Genomic DNA, 21,734 nt, shown 5'->3' with positions numbered 1-21,734 from the left:
ACAAATTAAACAGTCTAGTCAGACAAATATGAATGATACCTACAAATTATGAGTTACCTCTCCCACTTGGGGTCTGGACTTCCACGTGCCCCTCCTAGTGTCATCAGGATGCCCCGGTATCTCTTAATCCCACCAGATACCAACTCCGGACATCAGGCTGGAGGCCTCCTCTCCTGCAGTCTGGCCCAAGTCTTGTCCTTGATAGGTTTGTTCTCATGGTTTTAAGCTGTAGTGACAAAATTTTTCTCCTCTGAGTTTGCATTCGGACACAAGGTCACCCTTGGTGGCTTTGAAGTACCTAGAATATAGAGTGAACATGAAGCAGAAGGCTGTCAGAGGAATAGAAAGACATGGCTTGTTTCCCATTCTTATCCCCACAGGGTCCAGAAGCTACTATGTGGTACCACTGGGTCATATTAGACCAGCCCAGTGACAGTGACTCAGCCAGAATGGGCCTGAGAATGGGCATTTCTAAGAAGCCCTTGGGTATGGGGCTGGGGATTTAGCTCAGTGGTAGAGCGCTTACCTAGGAAGCGCAAGGCCCTGGGTTCGGTCCCCAGCTCCAAAAAAAAAAAAAAAAAGAAGCCCTTGGGTAATGCTGATGTGCTAGGTCACAAAGAACTGCTGCCCACTTGTATCCAGAAGAGTACAGAAAGCTGATTGTCCCCAGATCCTGTTCCACCTGTCACATATATGACTGCCCTGGACCTCATGCCTCCCAATAGAAGGAGCTCAAACAATGCTCTAAACTGTAGTAAACACACTAGGTAGGCCCTGAAGAAGGGGAGAGAGAAGGGAACAAAGCAGATCCATCACAGAAGACCAGAGGAGTAGCCAGAGGAACTGGCCTATGAGACCTGAATGATTAGGAAGGGTCAACCAGATTAAGTGGGGCATGAAAGGTGGTCAGGGAGAGGGATAGATCAATCTTCATAGATAGCCAGTGTAGGTGCCGGTCTTAGTCATCATTCTATTGGTGATAAGAGACCATAACCAAGGCAACTATTATAAGAGGAAGGCATCTAATTAGGGCTAGCTTGCAGTTTCAGAGGTTTATTCTATTATCATCATTGCAGGGGGCATGGCAGCATACAGGTAGATGCTGGGGCAGTGGCTCAGAACTCCCCTCATGATCCATGAGCAGAGCAAGAGATTCTAGGCTTGGCATGGACTTTTGAAACCTCAAAGCCCCCACAGTGACACACTTCTTCCAATGAGGTCACACCTCTTAATTCTTCTAATCCTTTCGAATAGAGCCACTCCCTGGTGATTTGGTCAAATATGCTATGGGGACCATTCTCATTCAAACCGCCACAGTTTCTTGGAAAATAACAGCTTTAATGGAACAGAAAGGAAGAATCTAGGAGAACCTTCAGCCAGCCAAGTATGTCTGGACATCATAGACATGACAGAGCCAAGAGTCTTGGTTGTCCACCATCAGCCATAGAAACTAACGGGTCTGACATCTGTCAGAACAAAAGCGATGGCCCTAAGGGAGAGGGGAGAATGTGGTTGTGAAGGTCAAGGTTGACCAAGGGGTCCAAACTACCCTTCTGGGCTGAGCTCGGTGGCAGACTGCTTGCCTAACACGCACAAGGATCTGGCTTAGATGCCGAGTCCTGCAAAACAGAGCAAAGCAACCTCAGTGGCTAATTTTCTATTGACTCTGTAGGTCATCTATTGGGGCTTAGTTGGGTGTGCCTGACTCTAATTTCCGCTGCTTCCACATCGACTCCATCCATGTCCTTCTGCTTCTAAGACTTGGGGTTCCTTATATGACCATGTTGTAGCACACAGACATGCTCAGTACACCATGCATATGGATCTGGGGGCACGACATATCTCATTCTAAAAACAAGAGTCCATGAAGCCAGTGGGTAATGTGGTGAAGAGAGAACTTCCCAAGTGCACTGTCCATGCTCACCTCTCAGTTCCACATACTCCATGCCAGATATTCTGGGATATCCAAAGTTGGGGCAGGGCACAATGAAGCCACCTGCTTTGGTATCAAACCCTGAATCTAAAGTTAGAATCCTTAAATAGGCTCATCGCCAAATCTAGATGCCTCACCCTTGACTCCCTGCCCTTAAAACATTAAACAGACTCCCAAAGCAATTAGAAATGAAATGCAAAGGCTAGAGGTGTAACTTAGGGGTAGAAAGTGCTTGCCTAACTCTTATGACACCCTGGGTTATCCCTAGCATTACAAATAAATTAAAAAAAAAAAATAGCAAGAGAGCCCTTCCAACCTCTCCTCCCCATTGGCTGGCCTAAGCAGCCAGTTCTTTCCAAAGCATAAGAACCCAGTCCCACTGAAGAAAACACCCAGCTTTGAAAGAAGGAATTCAGCAAACAGTTTTGGATGGTCACATGAGCTCCACATAGCATTCCTGAGGGGCAGGAAGCCAGCTCAGGCTGTTCTTTGAGGAGGGCTGAGCAGAGAGAGAGAGACCCTGAAAGAGGTTCCAACTAGCTAGCCTCGAAAAGGAGGGTATCAAGAAGGCCAGTGCCCCAATCACCTTGGTAGTCACAGCAATGAAAACCCCAACGTCGACTTCGGAGTCAGCCAATTCCCAGTGTTTGTACGACCTTGTCAAGTGGCCATCTGTCCATGTAGCTTACAAAAAAGAGAAGGTCAACATGTTACATCATCTTAGAGTTTGGAATAAACCTTATCACTTCTGACCAAGAAAGAAGAGTCCTGTAGTAACCCCCGGCCTGGACCAAAGCAGCAAGGCCCAGACCCTACCTCCCAGTATCTGTCTGTCCTAAAACCTGTCTCTAGAGTGGAAAGACATCTGGCTTTCTTTTTTTCCTCTCATTATTAACTTAGAATTGTTCTTCCAAATAGCGTCAGCTTTTATCCTGCACTGGATATGTGGCAAATTATCTCGGCTCCCATGGAAAGCCAGGTTGTTAAGTCATGCTGAGTCACTGGGCTTCCAGGGCCCTGGAGAGGTCACTAGCAGGTTGGGGCAGGCTGGGGCTGGCAGTGTCCTCTCTGCCTTCCGTGCCAATGAAGGCAGAGCTTGGAATCAGTTCAAGAAAGGGTGCACTAGGGCCGAGGCATGGCAGGTCTCTCTCACAGGACTGGAGGTGGTACTGGCTGAGCTCCCTAGAGCATGCTGCAGAGATATGGGCCCAGTGAACAGGATAGAGAGAGTCAAGGGAGAAATGTACCCTACACTAACAAAAGGTGAACTCGTTAGCATCAAAATGGAAAGATGTCTTTGATTCAGAGCTTGCTGGTGTTTGTGAGAGGTCTCACATGGCCAGGCTGGCCTTGAACCTTAGTCATTCCACTTCCACCTCCAAGCAAGCATTGGGACCAGAGGAAAGTGCCAGCAGACCTGGCCCAACTTAGTTTTAAAAAATGTAAACTGGGGATGAGGAGGGCAATGAACAGGCTTTGCAAGTAATGGGCTTGCTGTTAAGGCTGAATCTCAGTTCTGTACCCAGAACCCAGATAATACAAGGAAAGAATTGGCTTCTTGCAAGTTGTCCTCTGACCTCCACAGGTACACACACACACACACACACACACACACACACACACACACACACGCACGCACGCACGCACGCACGTGCACATACACACATGTACACACATGTATACACATGCACACATACACACATATGCACACACATGCATACATACACATACACACATATGCATATACATGCATAATCGTAAGTATACACACATGCACACGTGCACATACACAAATACACACACATACACACATGTACACATATGCACACATACACACATGCACACACACAATCATACACACACATGCACATACACACATACTCACATACACACATACTCACATGCATACACACACATGCATACACACATGTACACATGTGCATACACATACACATATACATGCATACACACATGAACACACACTCATACACACACATACCCACATACGCATATACATGCATACACGTAAGTATACACACACACACACACACACACACTACCACCACCACTATCACCATTACCAAGAACAACCAACCACTTCCAACAACAATGACAATAATATATGTAAAAATTTGTTTTAAAACCTGTAGGCTGAGCAGGTAGGGCAAGATTATCATAGTCCAGAGCCTGAGTCAAGAGAATAACATAAACCCAGCCTGGGAGACATAAAAATCCTTAGTCTCAGGGTTGGGGATTTAACTCAGTGGTAGGGCCTTGCCTAGCAAACGCAATGCCCTGGGTTCGGTCCCCAGCTCCGGAAAAAAAAAAAAAGAAAAGAAAAAGAAAAAGAAAAAAGAAAAATCCTTAGTCTCAAATAAATGAATGAAAATTTTATAATCGCATCATTCCTTCTGATATTAAATTATCTTCAAAAACGAGACAAACTAACAAAACACTGGGCATGGTAGCACACACCTTTAATCCCAGCACTCCAGAGACAGGTGGATCTGAGTTCGAGGCCAGCCTAATCTACAAAGCAAGTTCCAGGACAGCCAGAGCTACACAGAGAAACTCTGTCCCAGAAAACAAACTAACAAAAACAACAACAAAAAGTGAACTAAGTAACCCTGTTGGTGGATAAATGATAATTTTAGTGGTGTGAGGTTAATCGTAGTTCCTTCAAAGTTCCCACAGAAGCTCCATGCTGTTCTCACGTGGCCATTTCCAGCACCACTGACCGTGACCATCGAGAAGCACAAATCCGGGTAATGCTAAGCTGCTGCCAACACCAGCCAGTGGGCCAGGCTCTCCAGTAGGGATGCTTGCACAGGACCAGCTGGCGACCCTGAAGTATAGCTCCACGGTCACAGTTCACTTCCGCATGAACCAGAGGTGGCCAAGAGTTTCGCTTTAAAGTGTGAATTCCTCCCATCACTGCAGAGATGACCCAGATTCTTACAAGCTGGGCAGGTCTGGATGAGACGGAACCTCACGGTCCACAGTTTCTTGAAGCTTGAAAGTCCGTCTGACTGCTTGTCACCCTGAGCAGACCAGACACACAGAGTGTCACCTGTGGGTGGCATTGCTCCTCTCCATCCTGAACGACCCTCACCAGTTACCCACATTTAACTGAAGAAAAGGAATGAGAATGAAGTGAAGAAGACAGCCGGTGGTTGGGGCTTTGCGCCCCAATCTCTTAGCAACTCTGACCTCAGACACGTTGCTTCACCTCTCGGAGCCTCGGCTCCTCATTCGCCATTAAGATGGAGTCCCCCCGCCCCCGAAGTTTGGTGGCTTCCATCCATTATCTGACCCTCTCTCTACTGCAGCCAAGTTCAAGTGGTGTGAACAGCGAAAACAAGCAATCCTCCTCCAAACGGTGGAACTTCAGGAAGGGGTGGGTGTGCCCTCCAGAGTAAGCATGGCCTTAACCATCCGAAAGCAGCTGGATCGACGAGGCGAGCCCTCGGCAGGTGTAGATTCCAAGAGCCCAGAAAAATAGATGTGTGCCCCTCCCCCTATCGAGACTGGGGTCATAGGCCTGAAAGGCAGGCAAGGAAAGAACACAGAAGTAGTCGAGTAAGGCACCTGAGCACCGTTGTCACACACCTACTCAGTGTGTAAGGGGTCCAGAGAAGTCATCTAAATCCCTTACCCTCCTTACTGGGGAGATTACACACATATGCCGCAGAGGGCAGCAAGGCTTCTGGTCTCCACAGAGCCAATCAACCAGTCCTGACTGCCTAGACACAGATTTTTAAAAAAGGGTTCAGAGGAAGCAGATATGTCACAGAGAGCGGCAGCTTAAGCTCTGTGGCAAGGCCTCTGAACTTTGGTGTGTGAGCCTAACTACCCTCTCGTGGCTCCAGGAAGTTAAGTACCTATTTGTGTGACTTAAGACCTGGATCTTGCTCACAGCCACACACTCAGTTTAGGAGGAATCCCAGACCTGACATACGAGGCAAAAAAATGGCAGGACTCTAGGACGGCACCATGGAGACCAAGAAGGGCGGTGGCCATCAAGGCCAGTGATGAAAAAATAGGATGTTTGTCTACTGGGTTCAGAGACTCTCTTGGAAAAGGCAGAAAGCTTCCGAGAGGTGGCTGTGGTGATGGTGGCATGGGGACGTGACTACACGGAATGCCATTGAAATACATGGTTTAAGGTAGTTAAAATGAAGCTGGGCGTGGTTCTATATACCTACAACTGCAGCACACAGAAATCTGAGGCAGGAGGATCACAAATTGTACTTCTGTCCCTCTCTCTGTACACTGAGAATTATGTTTGAAATAAATAGTGCTTATAATAAATCATACATAAGGCCCCTAGGACCCACTATATTCCTGCCACACTGGTCATTTACATCTACCATGGACACCTGTGCACACATACCTTGGACCTTCTTTGCTGGTGGTTCCCTCTTCCAGAATGCTATTCCCCAGATCATGTCATGGATACCACCTAGCTTTCTTCAAACCTCCCTTCAATTGTCACCTTCTCAATGTAGCCTCCCAGGGCCACTTTATCCAAAATCGCTTCAGACGCTTCTCATTCTCAGTCCCTGCCTTGTTGTCACAGCTCCGACAATCTTACCGTAAACTGTTCATTTATTCCCTGATGTGCTTGCTTTCTCTCCCCCAGAGGAATGAGTGAAGACCCTGATGGTGACAGACTTTTGTCAGTTCTGTTCACCAATATTTTATAATCTATGGGATTTTTCTGGCATATGGTAGGTGTTCGGTACGTATAGGATACGTAGATGGGTGGTGAGTGGGTAGATGAAAGAGTGGATGAATGGATGGATGGATGAATGATGGATGGATGGACGGATGAATGATGGATGGATGGATGGATGGATGGATGGATGGATGGATGGATAATGGATGGATGAGTGGATGGGTGGGAGAATGGATAAATGAATAGGTAGGTGAATGGATCAATGAGTGGGTAGGTGGTTGTGGGTGGGTGTGGGTGGGTGTGGGTGTGGGTGGGTGAATGAATGAAAGGAGGGACACAGAGACCATGAGAGGGAGGGGTGAGTGGATAGATGAATATGTGGACGAATGCCTAGATGAGTGGGTGGGTGGGTGAGCATCTTTGAGCTCTATTTCCCTGGTGCTGTCAGTCACACTAGCTGCAATTTCTGTGTCCAAGAAAACCTGTTCTCTTCCCACCCCGGGGTGAGACCTGATTCCTCCTGAGCCCGCCGACTTCCCTCTGTGTACCGCACTCCGTTGTTTTACTCCTGATGCGTTTTCAACACCTCTGTTTGCGTATTCATTAACTCATGTAAATGTTCATAAAAGGACTATGAAAACAGCTCCTGACATGTTTCCTCTTGCTTTCACTCAGGACTAATTATATGATCACCCAATAGGCCATCCAGGCCAACAGGGCAATCCTTTTATTGTGCTTCCAAGTGACAGCTCCTCTCTGGGAACGCACCTACATACCACATGTTTACCTCTCCTGCTCTCTCCAGCACCTTCAGCTCTCTGCATGATTCAAGGGTCCTCAGGGAAGGCAGAGACATCATAACCCCCTCCCTTGACTCTGCCGCTGGCCTTACTCATTCCCACCCTGGCTGGAGTAAGAACATCCCCACCTTTAAAGGTGTTGTGCGTTCAAAAGTGAGTTCTAAACATGGCTGTCTCCTCCTTTCCTGTGTCATCATCTCAACTATATATATTTCATTAACACTGGATGCTGTAAAAAAAAAAAAAAAAAAAGACTCTTGTCACAGTACTGAGATCCAACAGCCTGTCACCCAAATTTGTACTGCATCCTCTCTCTCTTCCCATTCCCCCACCTCAAGAAACTGCAATGGTGTCCCAACAACATCAGAAGAATTGGTAAGTCAAAGGTCACCATGAAAGAGACTGACTGTCCTTCCTTTCTGGGATACTAGAGCCAAGATCTCCCAGCCTCCATTGCAGTGAAGTGTGGCTATAAGACTGACTTCTGGTTCTCTGGCTCTTAGTCACGTGAGAAGACATCTTTGATCGTCACACTGGAAGAAGAGAGAATTCTTCTTGAACCTAGTGAGGAGAAGGCAGGGGACATCCACTTGACAGTGCAGGAGTCACAGTGAACAAGCCAGCTCAGGGTTAACCGTGTCCAGGGTTCTAAATAACAAAGTAGAAGCTGGTCTGTCTCATATCCCCCCGTGTGGGTCATCAAGCCCTGTTCTGTCTTCAGATCTGATAGAATCAGTTGCAAACACCTTAGGAACCCTATAGAGAAGATGGTAGACATATTATAAAGCAATGTTATTGCCCCAAAGTCATTGTTCCAATGTAGCAACATGTCATTCAGTAACACCATCTTCGGGAGACTTTCTAGAATGTTCAGAGTTCCGGGTTGGCTCAGCACAGCAGCTGGCATTGCCTTAGCTAACTCCGACCATGATCTTCCCTAGGTCTTTAGTTTGTTTGTTTGCTTTTGTTCTTGTTTTGTCTGTTGTTTCAAGACAGGATTTCTCTGGGTAACGGCCCTGGCTGTCCTGGAACTTGATTTGTAGAAAAGGCTGCCCTCAAACTCACAGATCCACCAAAGGCTGTGCCACCACTCCCCAACTATTTCATTCACCTTCAGCAGATTCTTCTGCATGTTCAGCCATGTCTGGGTAAGCCACACACAGCAGCAGACATTACCTGGGAAGTATCTGGAGTCTTTGGTCCCAAATGTAAGAGAGGTCTCCACTGAGGAGCATCTGGCACCACCTTATAATTGATACAGTGAACTAGTTTAAGCAAAGGGATGGGAGCACTCCGTAAGCAACCTAAAAAGGACTTGTGAATTTGGGACTTGTACCCTAAGCTCCCCAGAGTTCGTCTCCGGCCTTTTGGTCTTAGAGGACTCCATAGTAGAATTTCTTTCCTCTGCATTCTGAAAGCGTAGCTAGAGGCATCTTCTCTTGCCCAGGCAAGACCTCTCATGTGGACCTCTTTTTGAGAGAGAGAGAGAGAGAGAGAGAGAGAGAGAGAGAGAGAGAGAGAGAGAATATACTGTGCCAAGAGCCAGGAGGAGATACTGATGGAATTGTAAGCACTCTTAAGAGTCAAGCCATCCACTAAGAATATCTTCTTTCCTATGATCAATCGCCGAGAAGGTCATCAGACTTAACAGATAAATGCAGGAGCACACTCTCCCTAAAAACAATTACTCTTTATCTGTCTAAAATGTAAGCTATCAATGGGTGTCTGTGTAGCTGAGTAATATGCTCTCTCAGGCATTTTGTGGGAGGTGCATGGAGCAGTCAAAATAAAGTCACAGGGAGGTGCTACGATCTTCTTCCTTCTCAGAGGTGACAAAGGAATGTGGTATCATCAGAGTTGGGGACTTTCCCAGGGCCACATCTACCTGCCACCGTGCAGTACAGGAGGACACAGACTACTGACACAGTCTGGGCGACTCTCTCTTAGCACAGCAGACCTTGTTTTCTCTAAACCCCAGGGAGCCTGGCCTTTCCTCTCTGCAAGGGCAGTGGTTCCCAACCTTCCTAATGCTGGAACCCTTGAATACAGCTCCTCATGTTGCTGTGACCTCCAACCAGAAAATTATTTTTGTTGCTACTTAATTCTGTAACAGTAATTCTGCTACTGTTATGAATCATAATGTTGGTATCTGATATGCAACCCCTGTGAAAGGGTCATTCAACTCCCCAAAGGGGTTGTGACCCGCAAGTTGAGAACCATTGCCCAATTAACAAGACAGAGTATTGGAGGACTGCTAAACATATCTGTTTCAAAATATGGCCTTTTGAAGGGACCATAAAGCATCTGTGGTAAATATTTCCTTAGTTAAAGCTAGCATTTCTCCCAAAGAATTAAACAGATGTGGAACATTTCCAGAAAGTTTTAGGTCACCCAGTACAAAGTCCTGGTACGCAGTACAAAGTCCTGGTACGCATTCTTTGAAGTCAGGAAGGCCTGGGCTGGGCTCCTGGACTGCCTGGCAGAGGAAACCTGGGCACTGGCTCTCAGCCATACCCAGGCCTATGAGTAGGAGGGTCCAGTGAAGACGCAGACTGAGAGACCTGGCACTCTCCCTTTACAAAGAGAGAGCCATGGGGCCCATGCTGACTCACCTGAGTGGACACTGCAAGAGTGCACATTGGGACGTAGATGTGAATGCAGCCAGAATAAAGACATGAAGGACTAGCAGGGGGTGCTGGATATTGCCACAGTTTAAGTCACTTAGAAGGTTGTGGCAGGGAGATCATGTGAGGCCATGAAACCTATTGAGACCTCGAGGAAAGGAAGGAGGAGGAAAGGGGGAAAGAAAAGGAAGAAGGGGAAAGGAAAAGGGGAGGACTGTATAGAGGGAGGGGTGAGCTGCAGCCTCAACTGGGTCCTACCTCTCTGGCTGTGCATGCAATGGTAACATTAACTAAAAGAGCTGGCCACACTTAACAGGGGTTTACCCTCCTGCAGTGAGGCGACTCCTCATCCCACCCACCCCCAGACAAGGTCTTATGGCGGCTTCTACCTAGGGTCTCCCATATCTACCCTCTGGAAACTCAGGGTCATGAGTCTGAGCCATGAGTCATCCAGTCTCCCTATAGGAGGACACAGAAGTGTGTGTGTGTGTGTGTGTGTGTGTGTGTGTGTGTGTGTGTGTGTGTGTGACTTGTATATGCATAGAGATATGTATGTGTATGCTTTTAATGGAGTTGCCCCGAATGGGATGATGCTGCCCACACTCTAAGAGCCAAGCAAGGACTACCTAATCCCAGTGCCAGGCATGAGTGGTTGGCCAGAGGTTAAGTCCCCTAAAGCAATACGGGCTCTTGCCACTGCCCTCAGCATCCTCCCAGGGAAGACTCTTACTGAAGACTACACACAGTTTGGACACAGGAGCTGACCCGATGCCTCCTTCAGGAGGATTGGCTTTTATGGTATTGGAAAGTGCTCTTCGAGCTGCCAAGGGAAGGAGCAATGGGCAGTCCTACCCTGCCTTAAAGCCCAAGAACCACACCCATGACTGGGCCAGCAATACATCCCCATCAGTGAAATAATGGCACTTTACCCATTTTGGCCAACACTTTTTATCACTTTTACCAACAGCTGTCTAATTAGATTTATGTCTATCTTACAGGAGGGAGTTCATGTCTAGTACTGAAAACTTAATGAAGTACCCATGGCTAGAGGTGACAGACCCTGGAGGTGAGACTAGTAGAACCATTTTCCTAAATTAGTAGACTTTCACAAATAATTTGTTTTTATTTCCACGTGCATTGGTGTTTTGTCTGCATGTATGTCCGTGTCAGGATATTGGATCCTGGAGTTATAGACAGTTGTGATCTGCTATGTGGGTGCTGAGAATTGAGCCCCAGTCCTCTGGAAGGGCAGTCAGTGCTCTAAGCCGCTGAGCCATCTCTCCCGTCCTGCTCTTTCTAAATACTTCTTACCTCGTTTTTAAAAAGCTTCTTTTTGCAACAGGTGGAGATTGTTACTGAGATCCACAACTGGTCCGAATGCAGAGAATAAATGATTGGGCAGTGCCTAAACTCTCTCCCTATACCTGAGACTCCTAAAATTAACACCCAGAGGTCCCGGATGCCTATTGCTAAACACTGTCCCCTAGACACGGAAAATACATTCCCGAAATCTTAACAATATGGTTTCCTGAATGAGACCAGCATGGTGGTGACAACATCACATGCCATGTGACTGGAGGAAACCCCACGTGGTCCCACAAGTGGCCCCACACCTAGGTGTAAAGGGTAGTCGATGGCCACTGAGAGAGAGCAAATTGGATATCTTTAGGGAAGAGCTCCTAGATAGGGTGTCCAATCCCAAGGGTCGGCCCTGGATGTGTGTGCATACAAGCAGAGCTGCATGGACTCAGTAGTCTCTCTCTCTCTCTCTCTCTCTCTCTCTCTCTCTCTCTCTCTCTCTCTCTTCTCTCTTCTCTCTCTCTCTCTCTCTCTCTCTTTGTGTGTGTGTGTGTGTGTGTGTGTGTGTGTGTGTGTGTGTGTGTGTGTGTTATACACATATAGCGATAGTAACTAAAGAAGAGACCGCGTACTGGGGAGAGGATCACTGTGTTTGGACACGGAGGGAGGGATGGGAATAATGCAGATGCGGTGCTCATTTAATAAGTTCTCAAAAGAAAATTAAAAAAATGAATGTGTCTAATTCACATGCCTTCCCTCCAGGCTCTTGCTAAAGGGCAAATCTCAACCGGCCACGCCCAGTGCCTCGGTGCCAAGAAGATGATAGGGTGAGCTAGGAACTTCATCAGTCTGACCAGACCCACCCGAATTCCTGGGTCTGGTTCACAGTCCCTGAAAGGTCCTGGCTTTCGCAGTGAACTGTAGTCAACTCTCTGAGGATGTGGCCCAGGTCCTGCCCTTTCCCACAGAACAGGGCAATGGAGACACGTGCCTGGGGCCAGGGGTGGGGGCAACAATGACCCGTATGTGGCGGCGGCCGGCGGCGGCGGCGGCGGCGGCGGCGGCGGTGGTGGTGGTGGTGCTGGTGGTGGTGGTGGTGGTGGTGGTGGTGGTGGTGGTGGTGGTGGTGGTGGTGGTGGTGGTGGTGGTAGTGTGTGTGTGCGAGGTGGGAGGGAGGTGCAAGACCCTCGTGTGCTTTCCTTTAACTGCGGAGAAGTCTGTGAATTACCACTGGGAAGGAGGGAGTCTGGGGGGATGCCTAAAACTTGAGGGAAGTAGAAGAACGTCAAACTTAAAAAAAAAAAAAAAAAAAAAAAAAAAAAAAAAAAAAAACAAGTTTCCCAACCTGAACTGGAGCACCAATGTCTAGAGAGATGATGAGCCCAGTGGCCTGCAGAGCTAGCAAAAGGCAAAGCCCGGAGCTGCAGGCTCACCCAAGAAGCTCTAGCGGCCCCACCCCGCCAGGGGCGCGGCAGGGGTGCCCCGGGCGCACGTGGTGCGGGCTCCGGGCTCGGGTAGACTACAGTCCTGGACTTGGCTGTCTGCAGTGCGGCCGGCGCGCAAACGAGGCTGGAGCCAACCAAGGCGGAGGCAGCGCACACAATGTGTTTCTTGTTAGGGACTCCCAAGCCGGGCCAGGTTTTGCTTTTGGTGCGGCATTATAATATTAAGAAGCAGTTTGATTCCGGACAAGCCCGCCCTTGTTGCAGGCTGCTTGCGGGTTCCCACGGACGCCAGTGGGCAGACGCGGGTGGCCTGTGCGCTACGCTCTTTGCGCTTGGAGGGCTGGGGGGGGGGCTCCCTGCGGGCTGCGGCCTGGGGTCCCCGCGGTGACCCCGGCTCCGGTGGTGGCCCGACCAGCGGCGCGCGCCTCCCGGTGGCGCAGACTGGGCGACGCCAGCCCCCGCTCCCGCCAGTTCGCAGGCAGCCCGAGATTGTTTTCCAAGACATATCGCTCAGTCCAGTTAATTTTCCTTTTTAAATTTGGTGACCGGAGTAAAAGTCGCAGGAAAATCCTTTGTCAATGCCAAAAGCAGCCGCAAATCGGAGCACTTCACAGTATTGGTAACAAAATATTTGCGGCGCTCCATAGTTTAAATCGGACCCTTCCGCCGAATTTCCCAAACTTGACTTTCTTTGAACCAGGCTGGAAAGTGATCCTTCTAAAAGGGGATCAGACAGTGGCACGCAATTGGATTTGGCACGGCTTTTTTTTTTTTTTTTTTTTTTTTTTTTTTTTTTTTTTTTAGCTGGGACTCCAGATCTGCAGGTAAACAGAACTGTGAAGGAATCCTAGAAGGAGTTATGGCCGGAATTGTGGCGAGGCAAGGGCGGGCCGACTTATGGCTAAGCCATTGTAGTAGCTGCGACACTTCGCTAATGCCATTTATTAGCTGTGTGTGACACGAAGTGTAAGAGTCTTCAAAAAAAAAAAAAGTTACCCCAAAGAGAAAAACAAACATCCTCTTGTTTGCTTTAAGTGGCTTTGCTCTTTTTCCTTCAGTCCTAGCGCCCCTCATCTAAGGCCTTTTTAAACCCAAATTCGGTTTATCTGGTTTCAGGGTAAGGGCTCCCTCTTGCCAAGGTATTAAATAAACACGAAAAGCAAAAACTCGAATCCTTATACAACCCAGATGCTGTTTCCTCGAAAACCACAACAAACTCGGATAAGCCAGATAACAGCTCTGGCGGGTTGTGAGCCGCAACCCCCTCCCCCCAAATCCCCAGCCCTCCCACCCTCACCCTTGGGTTTTAGGGCCAGCAGAAGACGACTCTGCCGGACAGGCGATGAATAACGGCTGCTAACACTCTCAGCGGTGGATGAGCACCCTTGAGGGATCCGGGTGCCATAAACTATCCGGAAGTGTTGGCATCTGGTTCCTAAAAGGGAGCTTTCCCTGGAGATAAACCCGGACAGAGGAGGTGTCTGTGTCTCCAGGCTGACTTACAAGTTTCTGGATTCTAGGTGATGTCAGGAAAAAACTCACACTATGAAGGGGCTAGGCCTGCGCCCCCCAGCCCCCGCCACACCTCTCACCCCCCGCCGCTCTCCTAGCGGAAATGAGCACGCAGATGCGGGAGCTGCACGCTGAGTCTCAAGAGTGGCTAGAAGACCTCAGGCAGCAGTGCATCCTACCACCTCTCAGGGTGGAGGAGGGGCTGTTCGGGAAAAGTCTGATGCTTTTTGCATAACCACTAAGGATTCCTAAGAGGATGTCAGTAGGACCGGGCGCGGGGTGGGGGTGGGGGGTGAGGGGGCCGAGGATAAGGGTCCTTCAAAGACTTTTTTTTTCTTTTGGAGTCAAAGCCATCCGGGCGAGAACCAAGAAGATCCAGAGGAATAAATAAATCTTGTCCTGCGAAGAGACAGTGACCTCCTTTGCATCCACTGCTACCCTCCCGCCAGCTCCACGCCTCTATTGCAAAAACAAATGAAATAAAGCAAAACCTTTTGCTTTGGCAAGGTCTAAGCCGCATTACCCACACCCCCCATCCCCTTTTGCGAAGGAAGAGTTCTTCTCCCTCTCCCGGCCTTTTTTATTTTTTTTTCTCTCCTCCTCTTTTACACCCCCCCCTTTTTTTCCCCTATTCTTTTCTTCTCGGTCTTCCTTCTTCCCCCAAATCACTCGAAACTTAAGACGTGCAGAGGCTGCAGGTGCGCGCAGGCTGACGGCCCGGTCAGGGCGAGCCTGGGACCGCCGGGCCTTGCAGGCATTGATCAGCTGGGCGCGCGCGCTGAGTGACGGCGCGGTTACCATGGCAGCCGCCTGAGCGGCGCCGCGAGGACAAGGCTGCAGGGCGGCGTGAATGGGCGGCGTCACGCGCCTGGCGCCAGAGAGTCTGCTCCGGGGCTCCGGCTCCGGCCCCGCCGCGGCCTGGCCCGCGCGCCGCTGCCGCCGCCGCTGCTGCCAATTCATCACCTGTCAGGGATCACTCGGGGGGTCACGGGCGGAATGGACACAGCTGTGAGAACAAAACCGAGGGGAAGAAAGGCGAGAGCTCCCAATTGCGCCAGATGTGCAGAGAAGACCTTGAGACTCGCCCCCGCCAAGCCGGCTCCTCCCGCCCTCGTGGCATCACGCGGGGATAGTAGCCAAGGTGGCTGGGCCGGGACCTGCTTCTGATTATCGCGCGTGGCCTGGACATGGTGGGGGATCCGGGGGGCTGGTAGCAGGGTTCGGGCAACTCCAAGCGGGTCTGTTGCTTTAAATGGGGGGCGTCCCGGTGGGTAGCAGGGGCGGCCAATATCACACACACACACACACACACACACACACACACACACACCGCCGGAAGCCCTTCACACCTTCCCACCACCCACGGATCCCGCCCTTTCTGCATCTGGGCGCGTCCTGCAGCTGGGACCATTTGAACTTCAGGGCTCTCAGATGAAAATCCACACCAATGAACCGATTTTTATATACCATTATAAGCCGTCCCGAAAAGGGTTCCCACCAAATCCCCAGCCCCAAAACATAATTTTAAGAAATGTCAGCCCAGGCTTGCTGTGACAGACTTACTGGTAACTCCGTCCTTTTCAGTCATTAACTTATACAGTTTCACAATCCCCTTAAAATGATCTTTAAATGAATGCAAAAACTGGGTAGTGTGCCAACAGAATCCGATTCAGCGCAGCCCGGCAGACTGGACTCTGGCATGACAGCCAGAGAAAGAAACGCCAGAAAACTTTCACCATATTTAGCAATTTTACTATATCAGGGTACAGGAATGGTCTTGGGAGAAGGCGCTCATGCGTCGTCGCTGCCAGTGTGTCGAGCGATGCTGCACAGCGCTCATTATCATCCAGCCCAGGGCCTTTCTGTTGGAATAATGAGGCTGGCACCGGTGCTAACATACGGTGTCCTTGGAAAAAGCTAAGAATGCGTCAGTACCGCAGAGATGCAATGTCCAAGAATCATAAGTAATAATTTGAGAATCCCAGAGATGTTTGTTTACATTGGCTATTATTGTAAAATACTCAGAGTATAACATCATGAACCAAAAGTGTCAAAACAAAATCTGTTCCGCTGTGGCACGTATGTGACAGAAACACATGCACACAAAGTACATCAAGAGGCTCGAACTGTGGGGGGACTCAGATAGTAAATCACTACCAGCTTAATAACAGGACAGTTGTCAATAGAACACTGTCACTGAGTTTCAGGAGGCAGTGCAAGCCTTGTGCAGATTTCTCTGCAGGGCAGAGAGTCCTGCAGCCTCCAAACTGAGATGGCCGGATTTTACCACCACTACACCACCGGACTCTGCCTCCTTAGAGAGAAGCCCTGGGGCACATGGCTGTCACGTGGAGGTCAGAGACTGCCTGGCCCACCAGCTGAGGAATTAATCATTAATTGAAGGGAAAATACTGTTTCTTCACCACGGAGCTTTGCCCGGATTCTGCATTCTTTCTCTTTATTGCATTCAGAGGATGTGGGAGATTGAGACCAAAAAAACCCTTTCTGGGCTTAAGATAAATATTGTTTTCCTCTAATACACGACTAATATACAGTAGTCTTCAGCAGAACAAGAATTCAGAAATTAAAGCGTTGGAGTCAAGAGCTCCAAACTTTTTCAAAATGTAGCTGCATCTAGGAGGGGTGCTGAAAGATTCCAAACCTCGTACGTAACAGAATTTTCTTTAAAAACAGCGATAAGCTGTCAGTCAGTAGCTAGGACCACCTACCTGACAAAGAGCTTCCCAAGAGCTGTAAGTGCTGGAATGTTGACACCAGAAATCACGATTTGCGCATAATTAATCGCATCACTTTGCCACCTACACTGAAGGGCACAGACCAAGGGCAATGTATGTAAATGTAGTTCCAGTGTGCAAACCCCACTAATGACCTTCGATTAATGGAGTCATTATACTAACTCTGCCTCGTTCTCGAGGAGGAGGGGGGGTCCCGGACGTACCAGGTCCCTCAGGGCTCCTCTGTGGTCTGAGGGAGACCGCACAGTGCTCCCTACAATTCGTGTCACTGAGTTTCCGAGAAGGCCTCCCGCGTTGCTCCAAGTTGCAAAATCCCACGCTAAACCTGCCGTGAATGTGTATGTGGGTAGGTTTCCCGCCCCTCCTCCCCTTAAATAGCTTTTGCTTTATCTTAAAAGAAGGAACTCCACAAATGTGACTTCCCAAAGGCGCGCTTCTTTTCCCTTCTGCCACGGTCGCTGTCTCCCTAACGCTAGCGACCTGTGACTTCCCGTCTGCTGTGCTGAGACCGCGGGGCTGCTGGAAACCCTGGGGCGGGGATAGCTAGCTCCGGGCACACCCCCGGGGCAGGGGTCCTGCCAGCTTTGGAAATTAGAATCAGGAGGGCACAATTGCACACTCAGGCCCCCTGGGTGCCCAGCGCACACTGTACTCAATTTACCACCCCAGCTGGGCTCTCGCCCGCTCCTCCCACCCCACGGGCATTGGCTGCGAACGCGGAAGAACCGAGAGCTCTCACTCACCAATGGGAGGATTCGCCTGGTATGATGGACGGCACCCCTCCCACCAATGGCGATTCAGGGATGCCCGATTGAGCGGCCAGGGCGAGTGCACATAAAAGACGCCCCGCCCGGCTCGCGCTTCATTCTGAACAGAGCCTGGTGCGGCGCAGCCACCTCAGCCCCCTGCGGCGGCTCCCTCCCGGCCTTTCCTCCTACGAGCAGCATGAAAGCCTTCAGTCCGGTGAGGTCCGTTAGGAAAAACAGCCTGTCGGACCACAGCTTGGGCATCTCCCGGAGCAAAACCCCGGTGGACGACCCGATGAGTCTGCTCTACAACATGAACGACTGCTACTCCAAGCTCAAGGAACTGGTGCCCAGCATCCCCCAGAACAAGAAGGTGACCAAGATGGAAATCCTGCAGCACGTCATCGATTATATCTTGGACCTGCAGATCGCCCTGGACTCGCACCCCACTATCGTCAGCCTGCACCACCAGAGACCTGGACAGAACCAAACGTCCAGGACGCCGCTGACCACCCTGAACACGGACATCAGCATCCTGTCCTTGCAGGTGAGACTCGCTTGCAAGTACCCCGCTGCCCAGATGCTCCCGGTCGTCCGAAACTGTCACTCTTAAAGCCCATCGTAGAGACAGGTTCATTAACTTTATTTTTAAGAAAACTGTGCATTGAGCGTCATGTAAGAAATCGCTACTTCTAAGTTCTGTGTGGGTTGCGTCTGGATCTGCATTGTAGCATGAACCTGTTTAATGGGACTTGTTGGCACTTTCGTAAAGGGAGGAGGGGGCTACCTTCCTTTAAGATTGCCTAATATCCTGCTTTTTATCCTCTTTCTCTCCAGGCGTCTGAATTCCCTTCTGAGCTTATGTCGAATGACAGCAAAGTACTCTGTGGCTAAATAAATGGTGAGTGTTTGCGGGTGCCTCCTGTGTGCGCGCTTCGGTAATGTACTTGTGTGTCTGTTAAATGTTTGGTTTGGTAAATGCATGCTTACTTCACCGTGTTACGGGTGCCGCTTGTCCTTCCAGAGAGGCATGAAGGGGCTTGTCGCTGTGGTTGCTCCGGATTACGGAACAGTTGCCGAGAGAGAGAGAGAGAGAGAGAGAGAGAGAGAGAGAGAGAGAGAGAGAGAGAGAGAGAGAGAGAGAGAGAGAGAGAGAGAGAGAGAGAGAGAGAGAGAGAGAATGAATATGAATATAAATGCCAGTAACTTACTATGAAGGTGTCAGGACAAAGTGTTATTGGCTTTTATGAGCCCAGTGGTGGTGCTATGAGGTACTAACCTCAGCTCTAATTAATCTTATCGCCACAAATTCCATAGTGTTCTCTTCCCCCAAAACTGAAGTCCTCTGAGATTTCTCTGGCTAGCTGAAGACGGCTACCCGGAGCCTTACCCCTGTGCTCCGGGATCCAGCTTTCCCTATCTGTTAACCAAAGGGCTGTTTTCAATCAAATAATTGTTACAAGAAGCAGACTGGCGCCTGTGAGCGCGCTGTTAGAGATCCAAATGGGAGACTGGGTTTGGGAAGTTTTCCCCTTGAGTCTCTGCTATTTTCATGTTTAATTTGTGCTGTTGGGGCCGGGTATGTGCGCCGCATCTGGACGCCAGGGTTTGGTTAAAAGCTCAAACTGTGGCTTCCTCTGGCGCCAGGCTGCCCGCCCCTGCCCTTAGGTTACAATCTCCTAAACTGCCTTCTCTCTCCCGATCTTTTGCAGGCATTTGGGGACTTTTTCCTTTTTTTTTTTTTTTTTTTATTTTTACTTTCTCTTTTTCTTTTGCACAACAAGAAGTCTACAGGATCTTTTAAGACTGTTGTTTTGTTCTGCTTTGTTATCAACCATTTCACCAGGAGAACAAGTTGAATGGACCTTTTTAAAAAGAAAACGGAAGGAAAACTAAGAGTGATCATCTCCCCCAGGTGTTCTCCGGCCTGGACTGTGATAACCGTTATTTATGAGAGACTTTCAATGCCCTTTCTACAGTCGGAAGGTTTTCTTTATATACTTATTCCCACCATGGGGAGCGAAAATGTTAAAAAAAAAAAAAAATCACAAGGAATTGCCCAATCTAAGCAGACTTTGCCTTTTTTCAAAGGTGGAGCGTGAATACCAGAAGGACCCAGTATTCGGTTACTTAAATGAAGTCTTTGGTCAGAAATGGCCTTTTTGACACGAGCCTACTGAATGCTGTGTATATATTTATATATAAATATATATATATATATTGAGTGAAACCTTGTGGACTCTTTAATTAGAGTTTTCTTGTACAGTGGCAGAGATAACTTTCTGCATTGAAATGTAATGACGTACTTATGCTAAACTTTTTATAAAAGTTTGGTTGTAAACTTAACCCTTTTATACAAAATAAATCAAGTGTGTTTGTCGATTGCTCGCTTTATTTCAGACAACCAGTGCTTTGATTTTTTTTTATGCTATGTTATAACTGAACCCAAATAAATACCAGTTCAAATTTATGTAGACTGTATTAAGATTATAATAAAATGTGTCTGACATCAATCCCTGGATTCTGAATGGTTTTTGAGATGTCTTGTGTTTGCAAGGGCTGCTCTGTACCCTTGACTTCCTTCTGATCTCTGGCCCCCTCTTCCACATGTGTATCCCGTGGTGGCCCTGTAGACCAAAACGTTGTTGCTGTTAGGGATGGGGACTGAAAACTCAACATACCTAGCAGGTTGGTTCTGTGTCTGTGCGTTGAGACAGGGTTTTAAGCGGGATTGTAGGGGGAGACTCCTTTAAGTTGGGTCTTTGACTAAGTTGGGTCTTTGACGTTAAGTATACAGTCTAGAAAGACACCTTTGAAGCAAGATCCAGATTTAGAGTAACGGGGCTTGGGCTGTCAGTGTTTACCCCTGGGAATTAAGCTGTTAAACCTGGCCGCGAACTCCAGAACTCCCTCCTCTCCACCTGTGGCTCACAGGGCCTGCCTGGGCCAACTGCTTTTCCAATCCTGTGGCTATTGAGTGCTTTCACCCTTGACTGCACTCTGAACTGCAAGGAACAGAGAAGGGAAGGTGAGAGAAAAGCCCCTCCCACTCACCAAAAAAAAAAAAAAAGGTATAACCATTTCCTTCCAGCCTGGGGGTAGGGGAGGGACACTGGGCCGCTAATTTGAATATGCATTCAATAGGTGCTTAGATTTATCTCCCAAATTGGAAGTGACTTGGTTGGGATGGGGTGGTTCTGCAAGGTAGTCCAGGGAAGACATGCACAACCTAGAGAAAGGATGGGACAAGAGATCCGAGTGTGTACGTCTCACCTGGTGCCACTTTCTAGGCCAAGCAGGTGTTTGGGTGGCGCCTGCTAGTCTGCCTTGGCTGAGGCGTTTCCTCTCCCCTGACACCGAATCCATCCTGGTGAGTGGAGGAGGGGCAGCTTCGGTTCCGGTGGTCCCCGCCTCCTTCCTGCAGGGCGGGGTTTTCCTTAATGAATATACCCGGGATGCACGCTTTGACCACTACACCTGGGCTGGAGACTGCCCGAGAGGCCCTGGCAGCCGCCCAACACACTACTCACCTGTTGCCTACTCTAGCTCCTGCATGCACACCCGGCCAACCCAGCATGTACTCTGTCACCCCACCCACCACCACCCTTCTGCCCCGCCACACACAAAAAAAGCGGGAGAGAAGTGTGAGAGAACAAGTCCGCGCACCACCCTTGCCGGTCCTCGGACTCATGACTGCCGGATCTCATCCTCCCCTCCGATGGCCTTGGGGATCTATCTGACCCTGAAGTACAATTGTGCGGTCCGAGCCGAGAGTCCTTCGGAACACCTGATGACTTCTAATCAGCCGCAGCCTGGGCAAAGTGGACTTTTGGAGGGGACCTCTAACTGCTGCTGGTCACGCCGTGGAGGCCGAGCGCCACCTTCTGGCCAATATGAGGATCGCTGTTGGTCCACGGTTCTGCTGTACCCGGGCGTGGACG

The 21,734-nt window shown here is 49.2% G+C and overlaps 1 protein-coding gene and 1 long non-coding RNA gene across 3 annotated transcripts in view; one reads left to right on the top strand and one right to left on the bottom strand.

Moving 5' to 3' along the window:
* LOC134479282 (uncharacterized) overlaps positions 1-3,216 on the bottom strand; it is a 4,191-nt gene extending 975 nt beyond the window's left edge. Inside the window, exons 1-2 of one of the 2 annotated variants that reach the window (XR_010052411.1) lie at positions 2,520-3,216; positions 44-298 (exon numbers count right to left, since the gene is read on the bottom strand). This is a non-coding gene — a long non-coding RNA (uncharacterized LOC134479282). The remainder of the gene's footprint in view (positions 1-43; positions 299-2,519) is intronic. The other variant, XR_010052412.1, reaches the window with a different exon arrangement.
* A 14,712-nt stretch (positions 3,217-17,928) lies between these two features.
* Id2 (inhibitor of DNA binding 2) lies at positions 17,929-19,762 on the top strand. Its single transcript, NM_013060.4, has 3 exons — positions 17,929-18,340; positions 18,631-18,694; positions 19,506-19,762. The coding sequence occupies exons 1-2, from the start codon at positions 17,993-17,995 to the stop codon at positions 18,685-18,687; spliced, it is 405 nt and encodes a 134-aa protein (NP_037192.1). The 5' UTR covers positions 17,929-17,992; the 3' UTR covers positions 18,688-18,694; positions 19,506-19,762.
* Positions 19,763-21,734: the final 1,972 nt, after the last annotated feature.

This window comes from Rattus norvegicus, chromosome 6 (assembly GCF_036323735.1).
Source record: "Rattus norvegicus strain BN/NHsdMcwi chromosome 6, GRCr8, whole genome shotgun sequence".
Lineage (NCBI taxonomy): Eukaryota > Metazoa > Chordata > Mammalia > Rodentia > Muridae > Rattus > Rattus norvegicus.
The sequence above is the reverse complement of the archived record's forward strand: the minus strand, read 5'-3'. Positions and strand labels throughout refer to the sequence as shown.

Excerpts from the sequence above, each read along its gene's own strand:
- Id2 (NM_013060.4), top strand. The coding sequence starts at position 17,993 with ATGAAAGCCTTCAGTCCGGTGAGGTCCGTTAGGAAAAACAGCCTGTCG. Across the intron at positions 18,341-18,630 it reads TCAGCATCCTGTCCTTGCAG|GCGTCTGAATTCCCTTCTGA; the intron begins GTGAGACTCGCT and ends CTTTCTCTCCAG.